At 41.5% G+C, this 10,000-nt stretch overlaps 2 protein-coding genes across 3 annotated transcripts; one reads left to right on the top strand and one right to left on the bottom strand.

The window, feature by feature from the left end:
* Positions 1-17: 17 nt before the first annotated feature.
* On the bottom strand, positions 18-5,589 carry LOC138041583 (zinc finger protein 709-like). Of its 2 annotated transcripts, none has more exons than XM_068887328.1 (2): positions 5,525-5,589; positions 18-1,570 (listed from the first exon to the last, which is right to left on the bottom strand). In XM_068887328.1, exon 2 carries the CDS (start codon positions 1,531-1,533, stop codon positions 424-426), a length of 1,110 nt encoding a protein of 369 aa, XP_068743429.1. In that variant the 5' UTR covers positions 1,534-1,570; positions 5,525-5,589; the 3' UTR covers positions 18-423. The 2 variants fall into 2 exon arrangements, with proteins under 2 accessions (XP_068743429.1, XP_068743430.1); XM_068887329.1 differs by lacking the exon at positions 5,525-5,589 and adding an exon at positions 1,813-1,926.
* Positions 5,590-7,435: 1,846 nt separating this feature from the next.
* Positions 7,436-8,664, top strand: LOC138040738 (uncharacterized). Its single transcript, XM_068886416.1, has 2 exons — positions 7,436-7,697; positions 7,790-8,664. The coding sequence occupies exons 1-2, from the start codon at positions 7,436-7,438 to the stop codon at positions 8,662-8,664; spliced, it is 1,137 nt and encodes a 378-aa protein (XP_068742517.1).
* The last annotated feature ends 1,336 nt before the right edge of the window (positions 8,665-10,000 follow it).

Genomic DNA, 10,000 nt, shown 5'->3' with positions numbered 1-10,000 from the left:
GGTAAACCGTTTATCACTTTGAATTCTGAAATACTACTATCCCTAAACAGGAACAAGACATTACTTTATTTTGAAACAAAACAAACAACATTTCTCGAAGCCAAAAGCCACAAATAAAAGCGGCTTAAGTTCACGGCTCCTCAAATGTCAGAAGCTCCTCGCTGCTCAGGTCCTCCCGGCAAAGCCAACAGCTATGTTTTTCACCCTGTTTAGAACGATGCTCTCGTCTGGAGCAGCGCTGAAACATTTCTATACTCCCCGTTCATTTGTAATTGCAGAAGGTTCGTGAGCTTTTTCAGATAATCTGACGCTTTTCCTGCTGTAAAACGGCTTGTCGCACTGCTTACGTTTCTGACGTTTCTATCAAGCATGTAATCTTTTATGACTGGATAAACTTCCTGATTCGCTAAAACACTTGCCACACTATTGGCATTCATAAGGCTTCCCTCCAGTATGGACTCTTTCATGATTTCTTAAACTTCCTGCTACGCTAAAACACTTGCCACACTGTTGGCATCCATAAGGTTTTTCTCCAGTATGTAATATTTTATGTCTGGTTAAACTTCCTATTGTCCTAAAACACTTGCCACACTGTTGGCATTCATAAGGCTTTTCTCCAGTATGGACTCTTTCATGTGCCCTTAAATGTCCTGCTTCGCGAAAACACTTGACACACTGTTGGCATTTGTAAGGTTTTTCTCCAGTATGGACTCTTTCGTGTCTTCTTAAACTTCCTGCTACGCTAAAACACTTGCCACATTGTTTGCATTCATAAGGCTTCTCTCTAGTATGGACTCTTTCATGATTTTTTAAACATCCTGCTACCCTAAAACACTTGCCACAGTGTTGGCATTCATAAGGCTTTTCTCCAGTATGAACTCTTTCATGTTGCCTTAAATATCCTGCTTTGCGAAACCTCTTGCCACAGTGTTGGCATTTATAAGGTTTTTCTCCAGTGTGGACTCTTTCATGTTCCCTTAAATGATGTGCCAAGCTATAGCACTTACCACATTGTTTGCATTCATAAGGCCTCTCTCCAGTATGGACCCTTTCGTGTGTCTTCAATGTTGCTGCTTGTCTAAAACACTTGCCACATCGTTTGCATTCATACGGCTTCTCTCCAGCATGGACTCTTTCATGTCTTCTCAAACTTCCTGCTTCGCTAAAACACTTGCCACATTGTTTGCATTTATAAGGCTTCTCTCCAGTATGGACTCTTTCATGAATTCGTAAACTTCCTGCTACGCTAAAACACTTGCCACACTCTGGGCACTCATAAGGCTTCTCTCCAGTATGGACCCTTTCATGTTTTCTTAAACTTCCTGCTACGCTAAAACACTTGCCACACTGTTGGCATTCATAAGGTTTTTCTCCAGCATGGATTCTTTGATGTCTCTTTACAGCTCCTGCTCGGGCAAAGCACTTGCCACTCTCTTCGCACTGATAAGGCGTCTCTCCAAAATTCGATTTGTTAAGTTTCGTTAGATTTTCGCGTTTCGCAGGAATTTTCTCAGGAATTCCTTTCTGGCGCATAACTGATTATGAAATCATTCTTGTAAGTCATTAGGCACTAAAATGAAACGAAAGAGAAAGAAAATGTTGATACCATTCTTGGAAAGTTACAATTTACATCATTATCTCGCTATCGAAACTGTTAACACTTGTCTCTTCCACTAAACAAGTCAATTGCCAAATTGTATGGTGTGATGATAATAATGTATAGATTTAGCCAAGCCTAAAGGCCTTGCCAAACCCTCGCAACATTTCAGCGCAACATCTTGCAAATATTGTTGGGCAAAACACGTTGCTTACGTTTGGCCACTCTGTTGCGATATGTTGCAACATGTTGGATGATGTTGGATCAAATTGAAAACGGTAAATTTTTCGTGCAACATTTCGGATGTTGCATGATCTTGTACTCGTTTGGCCACATTCACGCAACATTGTTGCACTACGGATGGCGCGCAAGGTCCACTTGTTGCCCGCCAGGGGCCTGGGGCAAATAAACATTGACATGTTGCACTGAAAATGTTGAGAATGTTGCGTGCGTTTGGCGAGCCCGTTCAACATATGTTGAAATCCAGAATAGTGCTCAACAATAATGGAGCGGTAATAACAATGTTTTTCTACTCAATATATGAAACTATATTGAGTAGAAAAAAATATATATATATAATTTCTTTTTTCGAGTAGAACGTATTTCGTAGAGCGCTCAACTCAATCGATTGAGGAGCAATAACTATGACTTTACACAAGTTTAGGTTTCACGAGTAACCATCGTTTAATGCTACAGAACTGTTTCGTATGGTACAAGTAGCACACTCATCAGGCAATTTTAACGACTGAACTGTTGAAATTGGAAAGCTGGCAGTTAAATACGGAAATTTGAATGGTTGCTATAGTAAATGCCTTACATTTTAGCAGCTGCTAGGTAACAAAACATGATATTAGGGGATTGTATGTCAGTATTTTAAATTTACGTTACTCTAAAGTTCCGGAGTACATATCGGTTTCTGTGGGGGCATGAACTTGCTAATTCGTTTCTTCTGTTAAGGCTACGCAGTTCTTTCTTACACATGATTATGAATTTTTCATTCAGACAAAGACTACATATCTTGCTAATATTGCTGTAGGGTCTACATTTTTTAAGAATTTTCCATTTAATGTACCGCATGTGTGGGACATTTGGGGTGGCTTTATAAGCTTAACCTCCATCCCAGACATCAGCACTGCACTGATGAGGCCCAGAAGGCCGAAACAGTACTGTCTGCAGTTAGTTATATATATATATATATTATACAAGAAGGGTGAGAGAGCAAGATACCGTAAATAACCTCCTTTGGCTGGTAACAACTTACAATCCCAACAATCCGCAAGTATTTCAGCTGGTCAGGAAACACTTCCCATGTTGAACCAAAACTCCTCATTAAAATCCATTATGAGCAAGACTAAAGTAATTCACAGTCAGCGACAACCCAGAAACCTCAAACGGATGCTAACAAACTCCTATTTCTCCAGACAAAAGGACACTGATCCGGAAGTCAAAATTGGTGAAACAAAACGTTGCGGAACATGCCCCTATTTAAAACAGGGTAAAGAATTCACCTTCTCCGCCACGAATGAAATATTTCGGATAAAACACTCGATGAACTGCACTTCAACGAATTTGATTTCCGTAATAACATGGGCAGGATGTGGACATAATTTAACAGGAGAAACGGGTGATGTCCTGAGAAATAGATTGACAGTTCATAAACAACAAATTAGAGACCCGCACACACGTATGCTGGGAGTCAGCAAGCTTATTGATGAATGTGCTGAGGGATTGACTCCTCAGCTTACTATCTTTCCGTTTTACAAGATTCTCAACCCCTCCGAGAACATGAGGTTTTTTTAATTTTGACATCTGTGACGTAATAAGTCAATAAACAAACTTTGCTTTGCCTGAAGAGCCGCAGCAGCGGTGAAACGCGTAGCGCAAAAGCAAAGTAAAAGAAGACTTTCTTTTTTCATTGGTTTTATATATATATATATATAGTATGTTAAAAAGCCTTGGAATTTACTTTATCACGAAAGATGCCCGTCGCAGACCACGTTTAAAAATGGTTTGAGTGTCGTCGTAGTCAGATATGGAAATTAGTCACGTGCTTGTTACCCTAAAGATAATCACATCTCTTTGTGTTGAAAACAAACAAACAAACATACATACATACATGTATTTACTGAAGTGTCAGAAGATTCAGCTGAAAAGCTACATGTAATTGGGAACACAACAAAAAAATCATTTCAAAAAATACAGTAACATAATATTCTGTGCATATGTACAATTAGATACAAAAATTGAGATAAATGGATAGTTACATTGTATGTACAATAAAATACATATAAATTGAAATAACGGAATAATTTGACCACGCGCATATAAATTTCACTGTCTAGCACAAGCATTGCAATGGCATGAACCACCTAAAAGGTTCGTAATATTAATTCCTCTTACGGCTTTCTTGAAGGCTTGAAGGCTACTTTTCCTTCGCATACCTTGACTTATTTTCTTCACAAGTGAGCATGTAAATATCTGACACTACGCTTTCCATACTTCATGGTCCTAAAGTCAGGAATGGGGAAATTACCACATCTTACAGTAGATTGTTGTGTCGAGATATCTTTAGTTGCATTGTGTGACAATTAGTAAGAAGAGTGATTTGCGTTATGTGATCTTTTTTTTGTGATTTTAATGTAGACAATACAACCAATTAATCAGTCAATATATCATTACTGTCTAGGATTTAGGGTGTGTCGCACGTCAGAGATAAAAGAAAATCAACTAAGAAATATTATCTACTACTTCTATCTAAAAATCGGGACCAGATCAGTTATCAATAAGAATAAAAAACCGTGAAGTTTGCGAAGTACAGCCTGGTATTCTTTGGCATTCGCAACACAGTGGCACCTCCGACTGGACGAAGGAAACCGTTTTATTGGCCAGTAGACCGAAATGGAGAAACTCAAAGCAGACATTGAAGGTTAACTTAAATTTCTTGTCTTTACATCGGGTAAAACACAAGACATATCACAGGCAGACAAAGGATGCGAGAGCGCATTACGTCACGTTATTTTGAGACAGTTGTAACGGCCGATTCAACTAATCGAGGTACTTGTTTAAGGAAATTAAAACAAAAACACCTGTAGACTAGCAACCTTTGTGGCATGATTATGGTGCTGAAGCAAGGATCCCCCTAGAGGAAGAGGTTCCTCTCCATTAACTGAAATAATGATCTCTAGTAAAGCGGGTAAGTGGGGGAAAAAAACTGTACGTGTGGATGGTGAGTCGAGGTACAATCAAAGCCAAAAATTAGTCTGTAAAATGAGGAAGAGAAATTCACAAAGCAAACTCTCAACCTCTCAGTGGAGTTAGCAAAACAAAACAAATTCTGTGTGAAAATAATAACTTTACTTTCAGACACAGCCAGATAGTACATGTACAACAAAACTAAATCAAGTAAGAGGGATAAACAAATATTTGAACATGAAAATTATTCGTTCTTAAAAAATAAGAAATAATAAATAAGACAAAAACCCTACATGAAACCTTCGTTCTTAACAAACACAGGAAAGGGCAGCTAAAAAGCACAAAGAAATCCCATGCAAAATGAAACACAGGTGTATTAAATGATGCAAATCTAAACAACCCGAAGGTAAAGAAAAGTTGACTACGGCACCATTAGGCTCGTAAATGGCTGCGAATCTTCAGGGGTAGAGCGCAACCGAGCAAGTGAGTTTCTAGTCCAGCGCCGGAGCTCTACCCGACCCTTTTGTGCCGAGTCAAGAAAGGGAAAAGAGAAGAACAAGCAGAAAACCAGGAGAAAAAACACCACTAAAACCATGGACAGACTAACGCGAACAAAACTGGAAAGCCGATCAAGCAAAACTGGGCCGGAATAACGCTTACCAAAAACTCACTTACCAGGTGTATAATATGATTACTGAAGCAAAATTATAGTTTAAAATAAAGAAAAAAGGATACCTGGTATAAAAAGCTGGCAAAATTTTCCCTTGTCTCCAAATTAAAATTTGCAAAGTCTCCCGTAAACGTCAGCTCTGCTTACGACATACGACCTAAACTGCACACATGGCCTGGGCACGAGATATGAGGAGTCGATCTGGGAACCAGCATGGCAAGGAAAATACCCAATGCACTAAAATACTACTACGAAATGGAGATTAGGAAGCCAAAGAAGGAGCAAATTGGCCCAGAAAAACATGGAAGCCCAAGTGAGATTGTGTTGCTACTGATACAGGGTGTACTGTAGGAGTATAATTATCCGTTCCTCTGAATGGTTCCAGGAAAAAAATCTCATCTGGTGAATGAATCATTCGTTTTTTTGGATGGATCCAGGGGAAAATCACATCAGGTGTATAAATGATTCTTTCTTTTGGGTGTTTCCAGGGAAAGATCCTGTAAGGTGTCAATTGACAGAAACTGAAAATTGAAATATCCATAAACAAACAAATAAATAAACATTCTATAATGTAAGAAAAACCTTTTGAAATAACAAGTTCAGAACCTGCGGGATCAAATAATAATAATAATAATCATATTTTAATAATAATAATAAAGCTGTTTCTGAGTTAGTATTAGGTTAGTGGTTAGGAAAATAAAACCAAATTGTATCTCTGTAACTTCCAAGACCTCTCACGGCCGAGTAACTCCAGAATTTAGCCGAATTTCACCCACTTCCAAAAGTCGCTCGCCTCACAATTTTGAACTAGGCTTAAATCAGAAGAAAACCTCAAAACTCAAGAAACCGAGAAGGAGCTTAATTTTAAAGCAAAGGAGCGCGAAGATCAGCTTGAATTTCAACGCGCACAGCTTGACCAGAAACTAGAATATGAGCGAAAAATAGAAGAATCCAAGAAAGATCACGCAACGAAGTCGAGCGATGCTAGAGCCAGCCCCGCCAGCGAAGGAGCGCGCACTAAGCTACCTAAACTAACTATTACAAAGTTCAATGGTTCCCATACGTACGGATTGGCTCCGTTTTTGGAACATTTACGAAGCTGAAATTGACCAATGTAGCACCATGGCGGCGGTAACTAAATAATAATTCGCTTAAGATTTTTTAGAACCTAAAGTCAGAGCGGGAATAGATGGTCGCCCTTTTTCGAGCGAGGGGTATGAACGGGCGAAGAACATTCTAAGGAACAAGTATGGGAAAGCGTCTGAAATAGTGAATGCATACGTCCAAAATATAATGGGGTTACCCGTAATCAGTGGGGCGAACCCAGGCAAGATCCATCAATTCTATGAATCACTCTCGTTCAATGTTCAAGCTCTCGAGGCGAAATTCGTTTACGCCCTCCAGGGATGGACAGAAAAAAAGAAATCCTGTAACCATCAGATCAAGTGACAAGCCCGGGCGTGACTAAAACGCGTTTAACACTCAATTAGGTGACGCGCGTCCTCGTGGATGTGTTTACTGCGACAGCACTGATCACAAGCCAAATGAATGCACTAAAGTTTCTGATCCAAGCGAAATAAGGAAGATTTTCTTGAGAAAACGCCTCTCGTTCAACTGTGCCAGAGATGATCATAGGGCGACGGAATGCAAGAGCAGGAAAACGTGTTTGTTTTGCTAAAGAAGACACCACACCTCCATCTGTGACAAAGGAAACGCAGACAACTCGATGACAGCTGCGCAGATTGGCGATGGTCCTGTGGTGCACCCGGTGGTTATCGTGGAAGTTGCAGGAATAAAATGTCGTGCCCTCCTACATTCCGGCGCGGAAAGTTCGTACGCTTCTGCCGCACTTCTTGAGAGAATTGGTGCAAAACCTCATCATTCTGGGTTGGGCAAGATTGAGATGATGTTGGGCGCGAGCAGTCGGGTGATGGAAGTTTATCGGATCAAACTAACTAACGGAGAGAAACTTTGAGATGGAAGCAGAAGTCACTAGAGTAGAGAAACCGCACCTTATGATGGTAGACAACCCTCGCTACAAGATGCTCGTAGGGAAACACCGTCATCTAAAGGGCGTGACCATGGATGACAACCACCACAGACCCCGCCTACCTGTACACATCATCCCAGGAAACAGTGAATGCCCCAGAATCAGCACCACCGAACCACAGCGTGTGGGCAGAGAATGGGATCCTGTAGCAGGTTACACAAAGTTGGGCTGGACTATCACTTCGCCTGGTAGAGAATAGATACCACCAGTATACTCCTCACACAAACATCCAGAGTTGACTATGAAGAACTTTGTTAGCTAGATGTTCTCGGGTTGGCAGACTCGCCTTCTGGAGATCAGGGTGTGGTCTACGATGAGTTTAAGGAACAGCTGCGGAGGAGCGAAGAAGAGAGGTACGAAACCGATCTTCCGTGCAAGGGAAAACATTCCCCCTTGCCAAACAACAAGGACGGAAGCCTACGCAGACTGGCTAGCCTCGTCCGGAAACTCGAGAAGAATGGGTCCATCGATGATTACAGTGCTGTGATCCAGGAGCAGTTGGCTGAGGGAATAGTTGAGCGTGCCCCAAACTCTGTCGAAGGACGGGAATTCTATATTCCATGCAAGGCAGTCCTGCGTGAAACCGCCGAAAGCACTAAGCTGAGAATAGTATATGACGCCTCCGCAAGGGCCTGGGACGGTGCGCCATCCCTTAACGAATGTCCGCCGCTACAAAACCAACTATGGAGTGTGTTGATTCGAGGACGTTTCAAGACAACTTCCATCACTGGAGATATCAAGAAAGCGTCCTTACAAGTCAGAATCCGACCAGAAGAAAGAGACGCTCTCAGTTTTAACTCGTTAAAGAACATCGAGACCAAGGAAGTTGAGACACTCCGCTTTACAAGAGCTCTGTTCGGTTTCGGTCCCTCACCCTTCTTGTTGGGAGGGGTTATTGAGCAGCATTTGCATATCTGGAGCCCAAAGCAGCCTGAAATAGTACGCGAGATACAGAAGAATTTGTACGTAGATGACCTAATAAGTGGAGGGACGACAGTATCCAAAGCAAGAGAGATGAAAAATGCAGCCACAGAGATCTTCGCTGACGCCGCTTTCGAACTCCATAATTGGCATTCAAACGTTGGTGAGTTAGAATCCACTGAAACCCAACAGACTGCAGACCAGACCTTCGCTAAACAGTACCTGGGAGCCTGAAGTGGGATAAGCTGGGAGATTTCCTAAGCGTCATCGTGCCGACTGAGGAAGCCGACAACACCAAGAGGGGAAGTTTGGCTAAAATAGCGAGGATTTATCGTGACGCCTGCAACCTTAAAATAGGTTGGGATGAAAAATTGCCTTCTGACCTAGCAGCCAAGTGGGCCAAATGGGACTCAAGTTCACCGAAGAGAATTACATTCATGAAGGTTCCGTATCAGGAACCAATCAGCAGCATATCCTTACATGTCTTTGGAGATGCAAGTGGTGTGGGCGTGGCAGCAGCAGCGTTCACTCTCGAGTCGCAACCATCTAATCTCGAATCCAGATCTCACTCTGTCACTGGAAATGTGAGATCTGGTAAAGTTCGACAGTACACCATTTTTCATTGGCTACTTAAAAAAGTTGCTGCAATGCAATCTACGCTCCGGTTGGCTTATTTCGCGGGGCACTTAGTGAAGGTTTGGCTTTCGCAAGCTCATGCTCTGTTTTGAATAAATTACAGTTGTGCGGAGGAAAGTTTTGTTTCTTTCGACGCCGGAAAAGCTTTACAGTTGAGGAAAATCACTTTAAAAATTTGCGACGTTTTGTGTTAATGGTACCGACGAAAGCCCCACGTACCCTGCCACTCGAATAAAGTTCTGCGTAGCTGGCTTGGCGGTACGCAGAAACTAATAAATTCAAGTTGAAGTATGTAATTTATTCAAAAAAGTGTTTCTCGTTCTTAAAGCGTGACTCGCGAATTAAGTAGTGATCAATTGTGAATTTTACGGTTAGATTAATTACATTTTTCACGAGATCGTGTCAAGGAAATAGCACTCGTTGCAGTGATTAGGTCTAAGCACTCTTTAACATTTTAGCTTTCAATTTACGGTTTGGTTAACTACACTTTTCACGAGATCGTGGGAAGAAAATAGCACTCGTTTATTGATTAAGCCTAAGCGTTCGTTTCAGTGATTCTGCAATTGCTCCGACAATTAAATAATCTCGACCGTTAAAACAGAATCGCCTGTAGCGCTTCTTTCTGTTTCGGCTTAAGTTTAAGGTTTCCTTGTCCTCTGTCCAAAAGAATCTCTTCAAGAATATTTTCGAAATCCATGTTTATTCCGCAAAATCACCCAAAATCACAACAGAGAGTCCGAACATGCGCAGTGATAGAAAAGCCCGTATTCCGGGTCTCGCTGGCACTGAGAATGCTCGAAATCGAACTTTACCAGATCTCCCTTCCGTATGAAAGTGGGAGATCTGGGTACGAGATTAGCAACCATCAGGTGTCACACAAGGCATTGTGGCAGCTAAAGCTCGATTGGCCACACAAAGCCTTACCATATCACGC

This window comes from Montipora capricornis, chromosome 3, assembly GCF_036669925.1.
Source record: "Montipora capricornis isolate CH-2021 chromosome 3, ASM3666992v2, whole genome shotgun sequence".
Classification (NCBI taxonomy): Eukaryota; Metazoa; Cnidaria; class Anthozoa; order Scleractinia; family Acroporidae; genus Montipora; species Montipora capricornis.
This window is presented reverse-complemented; position numbering and strand designations above follow the sequence as displayed.

What these genes read in the sequence shown, in the direction of transcription:
- LOC138041583 (XM_068887328.1), bottom strand. Translation starts at nt 1,533, where the DNA reads ATGCGCCAGAAAGGAATTCCTGAGAAAATTCCTGCGAAACGCGAAAAT.
- LOC138040738 (XM_068886416.1), top strand. Translation starts at nt 7,436, where the DNA reads ATGGAAGCAGAAGTCACTAGAGTAGAGAAACCGCACCTTATGATGGTA. An exon ending in CTGGACTATCACTTCGCCTG is followed by an intron (nt 7,698 to 7,789) that starts GTAGAGAATAGA and finishes TCGGGTTGGCAG; the next exon opens with ACTCGCCTTCTGGAGATCAG.